We start from the raw sequence: 14,714 nt of genomic DNA, 5'->3' as shown, positions 1-14,714 counted from the left end.
CTCCCTCTCCTTCTTTCTCTCCCTCTCCCTCCCTCCCTCTCTCTCCTTTGATTCTGGCCTGGGGCTCGCTCTCGGCCAGTGCCCCAATCAAGCTTGGGCTCTTGCATGTTGATGTAAGGTTGGTGCCCCAACCCTTCGAGCTCTCTCTCCCTCCTGAGCCAGGGACGGTACAAGCCACAAGGGATTCAGGACCCCAGGACCCCCTCCTAGCCCCCTGGGGAAAACCCAGCATCTGCTCCATACACCCATTACACCTAGCGGGCACCTGGTGGCCTGTTTCTTTAACCCTTTGGGTCACTGGGTCTGGATTAGGAAGAATTCAGGCAGGGCTGGTCTTAGAACCACAGCTTAGCCCCGGGGGAACCCACAGGTACTGGGTGGCCCCTGAAGAATGCGGGGCCCCAACCGCACAAACTGCTGGCTGGGGTGTCCGTGAGCCAGAGGCACTGGGGCTGGCGTGAGGAAGGAAGGGCCCGCGGCGGTCAGGCAGGGAGCCGGGCAGATGCCGTGGTGACCACCTACCTTGGCTTTCTGCAGGACGGTGCCTTTGCCCGTGACCAGGACGGAGAGGGGCCTGTTCTTGAGCGCCGTGGCCGAGTTGACCGGGGTACAGTCTGGGGCAGGGCTGGAGGGGACGGCAGCTTTGGGTTGCTGTGACAGGAGAGAGGGGCGTGGTCAGAGACCTGGGCAGGAGCCCACTGTCCCCACCCAGGACAGCCACAAATGCAGGCACGCATGCAGGGATTCATGATGCATGTAGTCAGACAGGGACATAGGCACGCACACACGCAGTGACTCATACAGGCAGACACACACACACAGGGACTCATGAGACAAGGCATGCAGGCAGGAATGCACACGTGCGACATGCACAGGCAGGGATGCACACACAGGGGCACATGTAGGGATGCACATACAGAGGGATGCATGCAGGGATGCACACAGGGGCTCACGCATGTACAGGCAGGGACTCACACAGATGCATGCAGGGATGCATGCAACACAGGGACACACACACGGACTCAAGGACGCACTCGGGAATGCACACATGCGGCATGCACAAGCAGGGACGCACGCAGGCACACATGCGTGCAGGCAGGCACATGCACAGGCAGGTGGAGACTCACACGGGGGCTCGCGCTCTCCAGGTGGGTGGTGTCCACGGTGGTGCCCAGTGTCACAGGGCCCGCCTCGGCCTTCTTGAGGTTGTCCTTCACGTCCACGATGCTGAGCTCCAGGTCCACACGCCTGCTCTCCTCCACGCGGCACTCCTCGTCCACCTCGCGCAGCTTCTGCTCCAGGCTGGCCAGGATGCCCTTGTCTGCAGAGAGGACAAGCGGCTGCAGCAAACGGCACGGTCGGGAGCCCGGCCACGGCCCATGGCGGGGTCTGCAGCAGCCTGGAAGGCCCGTCCAACACCTGCCCGGCGGGGGGCAGCTCTGGAAGCAGGGCTCAGCCCAGACCCCTCGGGAGTGGTTCCTGGTGGCCGGCACGGCTGCCATGGCAGAACGGCCTGAAACTCTCAACCTGCCCCCACAGCGCCCTTGGGCACCAGTGCTCCCTGGGGGTCCCAGGTGACCCGGGCGTCCGTCTGGGAGTGCCCCTTGGACAGAAGGATGGACGTCCCCCAGCTGCTCCCTGCAGCTGGGCCAGCGCGGGTGCTGGCCCGGGTCTGAGGAACGCAGTGGAGCTGCAGGACGCTGAGGCAGTCATGGTGGGCTGTGCGGCCACAGGCCTGTGACAGTTGGGGTTCGGCCGTCACGAGCAAGGCTTGGAGGCTGCTTTCTCGCCAGCCGGGCAGCCTGGGTTCTGCAGGGCTGATTTGCCCTGGACAGCAGGGGCACTCGGGGTGTCCAGGCCCTGTGCTGCAGATCCACACCGAACCTGACTGCTTGTGAGTTCTGTACCCTCAGAACTGCACACCGCACGCCCACCGCTGGTTGGACCCACGCAGATGGGCCTGCAGGCGTGGGGAGCGGTGGGGGCGCCTGCATCGTTGACGAGAGCCCACGTGTGACTCTACTCCAACACAGCTGAAGGGCCAACTGCAGCGTGAGAATTCTTTTTTTTTGTTTGTTTGTTTTTTTGGTTTTTGGGTCACACCCGACGATGCACAGGGGTTACTCCTGGCTCTGCACTCAGGAATAACCCCTGGCGGTGCTCAGGGGACCATATGGGATGCTGGGATTAGAACCCGGGTCGGCCGCGTGCAAGGCAAACGCCCTACCCGCTGTGCTATCGCTCCAGCCCCTGCAGCGTGAGAATTCTAACTTGGAATGTCCACACGAGAAAGAGGGCTGAGGGCTTGACCCTTAGGGCTCAGCATCTGCCCTCTGGTTTTGCGAGGAAGGCCACGGCCCTGCCACCGCCATTAGTACACGGCTCTGCTCTTAGGGGGCTGCATGTGTGGCTGGGTTAGGGCATGCGTGCACACACACATACATATATGCACACATATACACCTACACCATACACATACATGCACATACCACACATATATACACACACCACACATAATATACACATACACACATACATACACATAGCACACATTCACACACCATATACACATACATGTATACATATACACACCACAGACACACACCACACACATATATATTCACACCACACGCATGCATACATATATACACATACATATACATATGCCCCCACCCCCGTGTGTGCATACACACACACACACACACACACACACACACACACACAGGAAGACAAGGAGACCCATTTACAGATTTCTCTGCAGGCTCTAGCAGCTGAGACCTGGGGCCCAGCAGACGGGCGGGCACATGTTGAGAAGGACCACGCAGATCGCGGTGGCATGGGGCATGGGTGCTGCTAACAGGCCCGGCCGCCTGAGGTCTGGGCTGACGGTGCCCTCAGGCCCTCGGCAGTGATGGCTGCCCGGCTCTTGGTCATGCCAGTCAGCACAGGGTCTGCTTCCCCTCTCGATGAAGCTGTCACCCGTGAGAAGGACAAGAGGGTCGTCTCCTCGGCGCCCATGACCTCCCTCTGCCCCTCACCTGGTCAGCTTCTCAGGACTCGGCCGTGCGGGTCCCCAGCCTTCGTGTGTGTGTGTGTGTGTGTGTGTGTGTGTGTGAGAGAGAGAGAGAGAGAGACACTCTATGAATCAGGCGTTAAAGGGACGCAGGTCCAAGTGTGAAAGACTGTGCCAAGTGCCTTGGAACGGACTGACCAGAGACAGGGTGGCAGGAAGAGCCCATCTCTTTGGTCGCTTTAGAGAAACAGAGGAAGAAGCTGGAGCGATGGCACACCTTCACACACATTCACACACCATATTCACATACATGCATACACATACACACCACATATACACACTTGCCTTGCACATGGACAGCCCGGGTTTGATTCCCAGAATCCCATATGGTCCCCCAAGCCGCCAGGAGTAACCCCTGAGCACCGCCGGGTGTGACCCAAAGAGCAAAAAAAAAAAAAAGAAAAGAAACGGAGGAAGACGGAGCCTGGGCAGTGGCGCCAGAGACTAACAGCACCAGCGCCTGCCCTGTGAGCATATGGTCACGCCGCTGGCCACGCACGCCACGGCCAGGTGCAAGTGAGACCCGCGTGAAGGGGTGCAGCCCCCCTAGCAAGCACCACGGCCGGCACATGCATAAACGCTGCAGCTCCAGAGTGGAGACCCTGGGGCGCACTGCCGCAGGGCACGCGCGACCCCCACCCCCACAGGTCATCGTCAGCACTGGCCACAGCCGCCGAGGGCAGGGGGAGAGGGCGGGGCGAAGACAGAGGGGCCCGCGCCTCACCTGTGCAGGCCGACAGGCTCTCCTTCAGCTCCCGCCTCTCCCTCCGCAGCTGCGCCAGGTGCGCCCGGATCTCCTCCTTCTTCCGCTCCAGCCGCTCCTTCTCCTCCGTGTAGCGCTTCACCTCGGCCTCCGTCCTGTTCTTGCCCAGTTTGATCTCTGCGCACCCAGGGCGGGTCCCCGTGAGCCCCGTGAGCCGCCTCTGGGCAGCACCCCGCCCCTCTGCCGCCTGCCCCAGCCCAGGTACCTGCAGTGGCCACCCTGAGCCTGTCCCTCACGGGGGGGCTGGCCCCAGGCGGGGTGCCGGCCGCCGCCACGTCGGGGCAGCTCAGCGGAAATGAGATGTTCTGTTGCTCCAGCTGGATCTTCACGGTGGTGCTCCTCAGGGGCGGCTCCCTGGGCTCGGGCCCCCCCCACGGCACCTGCTTTGGGGGAGCGCATCAGGCCGGGCGGGCGGGTCCCCGGGAAGGGAGGCCGGCTGGGTTCCTGCCGGGGGCTGGCCCGTACCTGTGGGTCCCTGCAGACGGTCTCTGGCGGGGGCCCAGGGGGCTCACCGGGGGTGGGACCCAGGTCCGTGGGGACGGCCTCGGTGGGGGGCTCTGGCCGAGGGGGGGAGCCGGCCTGGGTGCCCGCTGGGCTGTGCAGGAAGGACTTGATGGGCGTGAGGTCCAGGTACACGCGGTCCGACTCGCTCTCCAGGCCAGTGTCCGGCATGGGGATGCCCGCCTCGGGGGGCTCCACCTGCAGGGGGGAGGTGAGCAGCTCTCACCCTGCCCGCACCTGCTCCAAGGTGCTCCCGCTCTGCTCCAAGGCTCCCGTTCTGGGCTGCCCCCCCAGAATGAGTGACCTGCGCTTCGGGCGGGTGCTTTCCCACCTGTAAGCACCCCCCCCTACATAGCTGGGAGGAAACGGGGTTGCCCAGGGCATGGAGTATGTCTCCATGCCCAGCCCCGGCTGTGAGAACGGCCTCCTGGCCCCAGCCCTGCACCCGGGCACTGAGCAGGGCTGCAAACCCACTACTGGGGCTCTCCTACACAGTGCTCTGCCACGCTTGGCGCCCAGTCTGGGTGGTCCCCTGCAGAACTGCTCCTGGGAGAGGGACGGGAGGCCCACCCAGGCGGGTGCCGGGGGACCCTGGGGTGCCAGTGCCGGGACTCGGGTTGCGGTGCCCCCTGAACACCCAGAAATCTCGAAAAAGGACCCCATGCCGTAGGGGACACAGCCCGGTGCCAGCGGTGACCCCGTGGCCGGCCCGCGCCCTGGTGATGTGGGAGGGGCTGGCGCTCACCGCTGGCGGCTCTGACACCTCCACGTCGTCGTACAGCAGCTCGGGGCGGGCCTGGCTGGGCAGACCGTCGATGTACGTGTTGGGCTCCGAGAACTTCCTCTGCATCAGCCTGGGAGACACGCGGGCCGGCTGAGACCAGGGGGGTGGGTGGGGGCGCCCCGCAGGGGTCGTCGGGGCTCTGAAAGCCTCAGGCTGGGCCAGAGAGGCAGACAGCACCTTCCACCTCTCACATGCACCCATCTTGTTTGGGGGGGTACGCCGCGGGGGTCTCCCCTCTCTTCCCAGTGTCTGCTCACTAGGATGCTTGGTTCCAAGATCCTCTCCGGGGAAAACCAATGCCCCTTCCTGGCTCGCCCTCCTCCTCCTCCTCCCTGCCCCCCCATCCTGCCATCCTTGGGCTTGGTGGTCCCCAACAACCAGCTGCAGCAGCTGGGTACCTGGGGCCCTGGCTGCCCGGAGTGCCCCCCGCTCGCAGTGGCGGGGTCTGGGCAGCAGGGCTGGGGCGGGGCGGGGGGCGTGTGGGGCGGGGACCCTCATGCTCACAGCAGCGAGGTTCTGGCCGCGCTCACGATGCAGGACACCCTGTCCGCGTCCACGTAGTCGTAGGTGAAGTCCTCGGGGTCCGTCCTGGAGCCGGACTCGGACAGCAGGAGGCCCAGCCAGTGGCCCATCTCCTCAGAGGACTTGGCCTGTGGGGGCAGGGGCTGGGCTGCAGGGCGGCTCCCTCCCCGGTGCTCACCCCACACGGCTCTGAGAGCGCCTGCACTGGAGCCCCCAGGATGGGCCTGGGCCCCCTCGGCCGCCAGGTTCTCCCCAGCAGAGACGCAGCCAGAGCCCAGGGAGCACGGGAGCTGGTCCCGTCCTGCTGACATCCCAGGCACCCCCACTCCCGGGAGCCCCGGCTGTGTCCTAGGTGGGTCCTGCGAACCCGAAGTGTCACTGTGTCCCCCGGCCAGCAGCTGGAGGAAGCAGCTCCAAACTCGAATCTGAACCCCCTGCATCTTGCAGAGACTCAGGCTGTGACAGACATCACACACCTCCCTCCCTCCCCACCTCATGCACCCCTGTCCTCCCAGTCTCACACATCCCTCCCTTCCAGTCTCACACAACCCTGCCCTCTGGGCCTCATGCACCTCTCCCTCCCAGCCTCACACCCCCACTCTCTCCTGGCCTCACGCACCCCTCCCTCATGGCATCACGTACCCCTCCCTCATGGCCTCATGCGACCCACCCCTCCCGGCCTCATACACCCTTCTCCTCCTGGCCTTACATCCCCACTCATCCCCGGCCTCACACACCCCTCACGCACCCCTGTCCTCCTGGCCTCACACACCTCTTCCTCCGGGCCTCCTGCCCTCTCGGCCTTACATACCTCTGCCCACCCAGCTTCTCACACACTTCCCTAGTGTCCACTCTCTCAGCCCACACTCTGCTGCTGTAAGGTGGGACCACCAGCTGGACCATGCGTAAGCTGCTTCTCCCTCTCCCGCTAGAATGCTCCTCTCCCCTCCCCCTGGACAGGGCACGACTCCCGCATCCCTGTGTGGAGTGGCTTTCTGCTGCCGGGGTTCGATGCATGCACAGGCCTATCCCTGGGAAGCAACTGACACGGACCTCTGGCCGCCAGGGGGCGATATTAAGCCACATTGTTGGGCTGGCAGCCGCCAGGGGGCGATATTGAGCAGTGTGGCCAAACAGCCACGGAGGGGGCAGCTGGTGCCAGGGACGCTGCTGACCTCTCTGTACAGGAGCCGGGCCGGGGGCCCCTGCCCAGCACCCCACTCTCCATCTCCCTTCTCGTATACAAAGCATCCGTGGGACCCAGGGCGGGGAGCGCGGGCTGGAACCCCACCTGCGCCCTTGATGAGAGCCCAGGAAGGTTCTCCCACAGCCCGGAGCTATAAATACTCCCCCCTCCCTCCACGCAGGAAGCCGAGGGCTGTCTGGCCCTGTCACTCGGCCACCCCGAGGTCAGGGAGGGAATGGAAATTTTGCAAAATGCCAACAATCTTGGGCAAAGGAAGGAAAAACAACAGAGAAGCCGTCAGACTCGGCCCTGGTGGGGTCACAGGCAGCTGAGGCCGTGACCTTCATACCTCGCAGTGCCCCATCCCCCACCGCGCCCCCACCCCCCCCACCGTACCCCCACCAGCCCTGCCACACCCCCCGCCATCCCCCTCACACACTGCATCCCCACCCCCCCACTGTGCCCCCACCAGCCCTGCCACACACCCCCCGCCATGCCCCCCCCCCACTGCGTCCCCATCCCCCACCGCACCTCCAGCTTGGCCAGCTCCTCGCCTTTGTGGAGGATGCGGAAGGAGTAGAGGTGGTCGGGGCTGGGGTCGGGGACCACCTCGCAGCCGCCCAGGCTGAGGGGCTGCTGGGCCGCCCTGCTCCGGTTCCGGTCCTGGTAGAAGTGCAGGTGACTGTCCCTCACGGAGCACCAGCGGGACTTCCACTGGCCGTTCACCAGCACGTTCAGGTAATCTGTGGACGGGACACGGCTGCAGGCTGCTGCCCGGACGCCCCTCCGGCCCCCGTGCCCGGCCTGTCACCGGGGCCACAGCAGGGGCGAAACTAAGTCTCCCGGGAGGTCTCCCACCTGCCCAGAGGCACCGACGGCCATGTCCAGCCCGAGGGCCACAGCGCAGGTTGGGGGGGGGGGGCTCAGCCCACGCCCGGGGCCACGCGCGACTCCAGCCAACGGGAAGGGCTGGGCCCAGGTTCTCCCAGGCTGGGTCTGCCCTGCCCGAGTGACAGCCCAAAGCTGAGCCTTGGGAACCCCCAGGGAGTGGGGCGGGCGCCATGGAACCCCCAGACCCTGGGCAATAAGTCAGCGGTGGCTCCCACGCTGAGGAGGTGGTGCCCCTGAGGCGCCCCGACGCTGAGGGTCCGCTGGGCTGCTCCCTGGCCAGAGAACAGGAGACACCCCCACCCGCTGCCCTGCTCCTCTGTCAGGTGGTCCCAGTTGTGCCCTGCCCCCCGCCCCAGCCTCACAAAGCAGAAGGCAGTGGGGCCTCAGGAGTGGAGCCCGGGCAGGGAGGGGCCCGAAGGGGGGTCCTGCACGGGCGCCAGCCCAGCACATGCAGCGCTGACTCGGGCCGGGAAGCCAGGTCGGGCCGCTGAGTGGCAAAAGTTTTCCTTCCCCAAGTCCTGTGAGGACTTACAGCCACGAGGGGAGCAGCCTGTGGCGGGGGCAGGAAGGGCTGAAGAGCCCCAGGGTGCCTGCCTTGCATGCCAAGGGCCGGGTTCAATCCCTGTCACCCCAAACGGTCCCCCGAGCACCTCTGGGAGTGATCCCTGAGCACAGAACCAGAGCAGCCTGAGCACTGGTGTGGTGAGTCCTTCTCCTCCAGCTCATAGCCCTCAGGCTGGCGTGTTCCCACTGTCCTCACCCAGTGGGCGCCCCTGCGGTCACCAAGACCAACACAGGAACTGGCTGTCAGCCAGGGACCCTCCGCCCGCCCTCGCCCGCCCTTACTGGCTGTCTCCAGGGGCCGCTCCGGCGGCTCCAGCGAGGAGGATTTCTTCCGGCCCAGGTTCATGAGGTTGCTCAGTTTGAGGCCAGCAGAACTCTTCTTCTTGACTACCAAGGTACGAAGGAAAAGCTGTCAGTGTCGGGGACTGCGCCCTCGGGGAACCAGGACCACTTCCTGCACATGCACGCAGCACACACATATACACACATGCACATACGCATGCAGGCACACAGGCACACACATGTAGTCATGCACACATACACAAGCACACACATGCATACATGCATACACGCACATGCATGTGCAGGCACACCAGCATGCACACATGTAGTCAGGTACGCACATACATGCACACATATGCATGCAGGCACATATGCATACATAGAATGTAGTCAGATGCACACATGCACATACACACATGCACAGGCACACATATGCATGTAGGCACACCGGCATGTACACATCTAGTCAGATACGCACATACATGCACATACACGCACACATACATGCACACATATGCATGCAGGCACACCAGCATGCACACATGTAGTCAGGTGCGTAAAAGCACATGTGCACTATGCATGCAGGCACACAGGCATGCACACATGTAGTCAGGCGCACACATGCACGCAGGCAGGAAGGCACATTTGTGGACATATGCATGCAGGCATGTGTGCACATTTGAAAACACATATGGACTCAGGCAGGCACACATGCACACAGACATGTACACGCATGCAGGCATGGACACATGCGCATACACATGCAGACAGCCACAGGCTCACACATGCACTGGGAAACGGCACCCCAAGGCCCCTTAGGAAAGACACCAACAACTGAACCCCCTGCCAGAGCGTGCGGGCCCAGAGATGGGAACGGGGGAGCGAATAGCAGAGATCTAAGTGTGTCCCCTCCGGCCACTAGGCCTGGCCCCCTTCTCCTGCCCGAGCAGCGGCAGGACCCAACAGGGCGCAGCCCCACACTGCAACCCCCCCGCGGTGCCGAGAGCCGGGAGTGCTGGTACCATCTTTGGTCTCGGGGACGTCCAAGTGGCCATCGACGGGGCTCCCGTACTCAGAGGTGGACACGTACTTCTCTGTGAGGTCGGGCTGCGGGGAGAGGGTCAGGGTCAGCATGTCTGAGCACACAGCAAGGCGGCAGCGAGGGTGGCAGGCTGCCTGGCCCAGGTGGCGGCCAGGGGTCCAGTTCCAGGGGAGACACAAAGTTCCTGGGGGGCTGGGGGGGCGCTGCTTCTCCCCCTTCCCTGACATTCTCTCTCCCGACCCAGAATGTCCCCCCGCACCGGGCCTCATTCACAGATGCTCAGACGTGGGGATCCTGCAGGCAGCGGCCCTGGAGAGGCATCAGGGCCCCGTGGCTGAGGCCACCAGAGTGGGGGCCCACACACAGCAGCGATGTGGGGGGCCCAGCCCCTCCAGCCTGCAGGGGTCACAGCGCATCCCAGCTCTCAGCGAGCACGGCCAGCCCGGCACGGAGACGGCTAATCTCCCCGGACTCCGGTGCTGGCCCTGTCCCGGATGGGTGGGGACCCCCGAGTCCCCAGCCCACCTCGTCCTAGGGACCCCCACTCCAGACCTCTAGGGACACACGGGAGTGGAGGGAGAGGTCCCCGGGCAGGCAACCCCCAAGCCCTGGTCAGTGTCTGAGGCAGAAGGACGGGGCTAGGGGCAGCCCCCGCCTCCATTCCAGGGGGCCTGGCCCCGCCACAGATGGACGCTGTCCGCATGCCTCCCCCTGCCTGGGGTGGGAGCCATGGCGAGACTGTTATGCCGCCACCCAGGCTCCGGCCACCTCCCTGCAGGTACTGGGGGATTGGGGTGGAGGGCGGGGGAGGGAGGGACAACATAGCCCCAGGGCAATGGCCCGGCCTCAGCCAGCACCAGTTCTACTGCCTGGCTCTGACCCACAACCAGGGCGACCCATAGTCCCCCCCACCCCCCTGCACACAGAACTGGGGCTGGGACCGACATGAGCCGGTGACCACAGCCCCAGCACCTCCTGGTGAAGCAAGAGGCAAGAGAGCCTGGAGGAGAGAGCGCCCTCTCCTGGGCGCTATGGGTATCACGGCCAGAGGCGGGGGGGGGGGGGGGCGGGGAGGGGCAGCGGCACTGGCTTCCCGGCCTCGGGCCCTACCTTCTGGCAGTTGAGGCGCAGGGCGTCTGGTGTGTACTGGTTCCCCTCGGACGTGCCCTCGAAGGGCAGGCCGCTCACCTCCTGGATGACCTACGGGGAGAAGGGCAGGGGTCAGCCGAGGCCCTGCCACCCGTGCCACAGGAACCACAGCCCCCCAGAGCCGGGGGACGTGGGGGCAGGTGAGGTGACACCCTCCCCAAGGAGCAGAGCAGCTCCTGCCCGGCCCACGGATGGCCCCGGGACCCAGCTGGGTGCGATGTGATGGGCACGGGGCGGGGAGGGGGGCAGTTCCTGTCCCACTTTCCTGCAATCCACCCCCCGCCCCATCCTAGGGGTGAGCAGAAGGGAGGGGCCTGCAAAAAAGCCCACGGATGGTCCGGACAGCCCCCAGCCCGTGGGCCCCTCCTGGCCAGCTCCTGTGCCAGTGGTGGCCCTGCCGCAGGGCTGATGGCCCCGGTCGGACAGACAGACAGACAGGCAGGGGCCACGGGGCTCACTGGGGGTACGCCTGCAGCCCGCCCTGGCTGGCACCGGCTCCCAGACTCGCCCAGCACTGCCCACCCACCCTCCCGGGGGAAGGAGCTTCTACCGGCCACCAGCGCCTGGCCGGGCAAGGGGCACCGTGGGACTGCCGGGGGGGGGGATGTACAGCACAGGCCACCGCGCTGCCCCCTCGAGCCCCAGCAGAGCCCCTGCATGCTCAGCTCAGAGCCCGCTGCAGCTCCAGCAGGGCGGGCGGGGTGTGGCTCTGCAGAGAGCCAGCGGGAAGGGCCGCGGGCACGGCAGACCACGGCCCGCCACTGCCCAGCACCTCCAGAGGTGTGGTGGGGCCCAGCCGAGGGGGGCCTGGAGGGTAGCGTGTCCAGGGCTGCCCAGAAAGGCACGTCCACAGGCATCCAGACAGCCGCAGCCAGGGCCCTGGACACCCACGGCGGCAGCAGGCTACGGCTCTGCGAGGGCCCCTTGGGCCTTTCTTCCCTGGACTCTGGTCCTGTCTTCACTGACCATCCAGCCCATCAGCTAGAAGGCGTGGGCAGGGCCCCTCCGACTGGGGCCCAGGCCTTCCAGAAGCTTCCCTGCCCCACGAGCAGCAGCAAGACTGTGGGGTCTCCAGAAGAAGGTGTGGGAGTTGGGTGGGGAGCACAGGTGGGTGTCGGGGATGATGTGTATGTGCGCGTGTGTGTGCATATGTGTGCGTGTGTGTGCATATGTGTATGTGCGATTGTGTGTGTGCAAGCGTGGATGTGTACTTGTATGTGTGCATGTGTGTGCGTGTGTATATGTGCACGTGCTTGTGAGTGTGTGCATGTGTGCGCTTGTGTGTATACATGTGTGTGCGTGTGTATGCGCATGCTTGTATGTGTGTTTGCGTGTGCGCTTGTGTGTATGCATGTGTGTGCGTGTGTATGTGCATGCTTGTATGTGTGTGTGTGTGCATGTGCGCTTGTGTGTATGCATGTGTTTGCGTGTGCGTGTGTGTGTGTATGTGCATGCTTGTATGTGTGTGTGTGTGCGTGCGTCCATGGGCTTGTGAGTGCCTGGCCGTGGGCACCCGCAGGCAAGGTCCGGCCTCACGTGGGGGCGTGCTCCCAGGGCCCTCACCCTGAGCCACTGCTCCGCCTGGTCGCGGCTCTGCAGCCCCAGCACGATGACGTCGGCGTTCATGGGCGTGATCTTCAGCTTGTGCTCCTTCTTCCGCACCTGCTTCTCCTTGTGCACGACGCTGCTGCCCAGCAGGCTCACGTCAAGCTGGGGGCTGTGGTCCTTGGACGACTTGTAGCACTGCGGGGGGAGTGGGGGGAGGCTGCTCCGGCAGGTCTGCAGGGGTCCTGCTCGGTGGGCACCCGGGCCCAGGCTCCGCTCCCGCCCGCGCCCACTCTCTGCTCCCATACCCCGCCCCTGCGCCCCCCGCCCCCGTGCCCACGCTCGGCTCCCATACCCCGCCCCTGCGGCCCCCATCCCCGCGCCCACGCTCGGCTCCCATACCCCGCCCCTGCGGCCCCCATCCCCGCGCCCACGCTCAGCTCCCATCCCCCGCCCCTGCGCCCCCCATCCCCCGCGCCCACGCTCGGCTTCCGCTCTCTTTTGTGCCCTCCTTGAGGCCCAGGCCGGGGGACCCCCCCCACACACACACCTCTCTGCTCCCCACAGAGGACCCAGGACATGGGCAGGGCGGTGCTGGCCGGCACAGGAAGGAGGCCGTGCCCCGCCCGAGGCAGGAGCCCCTTCGCCCACCCATTTGCAGCTTATAAGGTGGGGTCCCAGCAAGCACTGATGGGGCCAGCACTGCGCTGCATGGTGGAGAAAGTGGAGAGGGGGGTCTCCAAGGCTCCAGGACCACCCCCCGCCCGGGTCAGCCGCGGCAGCCATGGCCAAATGTGCCGGGAAGTGAGCCGTGCCCGAGAAATCTTCTCCAAGGCCTTTGTGGGGCCCCCCAAATGGCCCAGGTGCCTGAGGCTGACCCACTGCAGGGCCAGAACCGGGGCTGGGTGGGCAGTGTGTGTGTGTGTGTAGGGGGGGGGTGCCCTGGCTGGGCGGCAGGTGCCACACAGTACCTAGAGGATGCATTTCAAGCATCTCCCCACCACCCCCACACAGAGGTCCCCCGAAACCCCCTCCAGGATGCGGGCTGGGCTCAGGCCCCACGGGGAGCGGCAGCTGTGATCACCGACATCTGGGTGTCCCAAACACTCAGTACCGGGCGCGTGGTCGGGGGCAGGGCCTGCGAGGTCCCGGGTTTGATGCCCAGCGCCAAGCCCACCGCTGCACGCGCCCCGCCCCGCCCACACTTGTGGGCCGGGAGGAGTCACGCCTGCCTCCTTGGGCCCCGCCCCCGCCCCGTGCGCCCCTGAGAAGCGGGCAGGCCGCACGGCCGACTGACCAGCAGGCGGGAGTCCTTGATGACGCACAGCTGCTTGGCCCACTGGCCCAGCCACTTCTTCCGCCACAGGAAGGCACAGATGCGGGCGTCGCGCATCAGCTCGATGCTGGCCTCGGGCGAGGGCCACTGGTGAGGCGCGGACTTGCCCCTGCTGTTCTCCTCTTCATCGTACGACTCGTAGGAGCTGCTCACGGCCTCCCCGTCCTCTGCAAAGAAGCCAGGCTTGGTCCCAGTACCAACGCCACCAGAAGCTTCTAGAAGGCGCAGGTGGTCCTCCCAGTTCCAGCATGCTGGCTGGCTCCGGAAGGTGCAGGCAGCAGGCGGGAGCACCCCAGGCCATACTCCCCCGCCCCACTGTCCCCCTGCCCAGCTGGAACAGGTCCTGCCACCGGCAAGCACATGCGTGGCAGAGCTTCCGGGCTGGCCGCGGCCGTGGCCAAAACCCACAGTCTCCCCCTCTCGGCCTCCTCCAGTCCTGTCACCGTGGAGTCCACCTGGGGCTGACACGGCCCGCAGACACGCCGCTGGCCTCGCACAAGCTGGGTCCCCGCTCTAGGGGCCCTCTGCCATTCTGACACAGGGGCAGCTCCAGGGCTGGCACGCCTGGCTAACTCCTGGGCTCCGAGACTCCCGGAGCACTCCCAGGTGGAGCCCGGCGGCCCTGGCATGCTGGGCTGAGCAAGCAGCCAGCCGGCCGTTGGCCGGGTAGTACCAGGAGTGTCCCCAGCCCTCCTGAGCACCCACGGAGGAAGAGGTCCCTGCTTCCCACCCACCCCCGCGACCCGGCCCGCTGCTCCGGAGAAGGCTGTCTGCGGGGGACACCAGCCCCTCGCCCCACGGCCGCAGGGAGAGTCCTCGCCCACCGCCCGCCTTCAGGGCCGCAGCCACACACGGGGCCCGCGGCCACCTGGAGCGGCCTGGGCGAGTGGGCGAGAGAGCTGACACTGTGTTCCCGACACAAGGAGGGCGGCAGCCCAGAGCACGGACCAGGATGGCTGGGGTCCAGAGGAGCCCCCCAGACATCCCGAGGGGGCCTGGGTGAATAGCGCATTGTGGGGGCTAGGGGAAGGAACCGAGGTCAGAGGGCGCTTGGAGGGTCAAAGGTTGAAAGATGA

The 14,714-nt window shown here is 65.5% G+C and overlaps 1 protein-coding gene across 3 annotated transcripts in view; it reads right to left on the bottom strand.

Annotated features, from left to right (window-relative positions):
- AFAP1L2 (actin filament associated protein 1 like 2) overlaps positions 1–14,714 on the bottom strand; it is a 95,830-nt gene that overhangs the window by 1,039 nt on the left and 80,077 nt on the right. For all 3 annotated transcript variants that reach the window (XM_055118888.1, XM_055118889.1, XM_055118890.1), the window contains 13 exons: positions 13,600–13,805; positions 12,321–12,500; positions 10,719–10,808; positions 9,589–9,673; positions 8,567–8,671; positions 7,361–7,572; positions 5,626–5,771; positions 5,083–5,191; positions 4,302–4,535; positions 4,042–4,219; positions 3,798–3,953; positions 1,128–1,321; positions 523–651 (listed from right to left, as the gene is read on the bottom strand). In XM_055118888.1, the coding sequence (XP_054974863.1) occupies positions 523–651; positions 1,128–1,321; positions 3,798–3,953; positions 4,042–4,219; positions 4,302–4,535; positions 5,083–5,191; positions 5,626–5,771; positions 7,361–7,572; positions 8,567–8,671; positions 9,589–9,673; positions 10,719–10,808; positions 12,321–12,500; positions 13,600–13,805 (2,024 nt within the window). The remainder of the gene's footprint in view (positions 1–522; positions 652–1,127; positions 1,322–3,797; positions 3,954–4,041; positions 4,220–4,301; positions 4,536–5,082; positions 5,192–5,625; positions 5,772–7,360; positions 7,573–8,566; positions 8,672–9,588; positions 9,674–10,718; positions 10,809–12,320; positions 12,501–13,599; positions 13,806–14,714) is intronic.

Source organism: Sorex araneus, chromosome 11, assembly GCF_027595985.1.
Source record: "Sorex araneus isolate mSorAra2 chromosome 11, mSorAra2.pri, whole genome shotgun sequence".
NCBI classification, from domain to species: Eukaryota; Metazoa; Chordata; class Mammalia; order Eulipotyphla; family Soricidae; genus Sorex; species Sorex araneus.
Note: the sequence above shows the minus strand (reverse complement) of the source record. Positions and strands in the feature narration are given on the sequence as shown.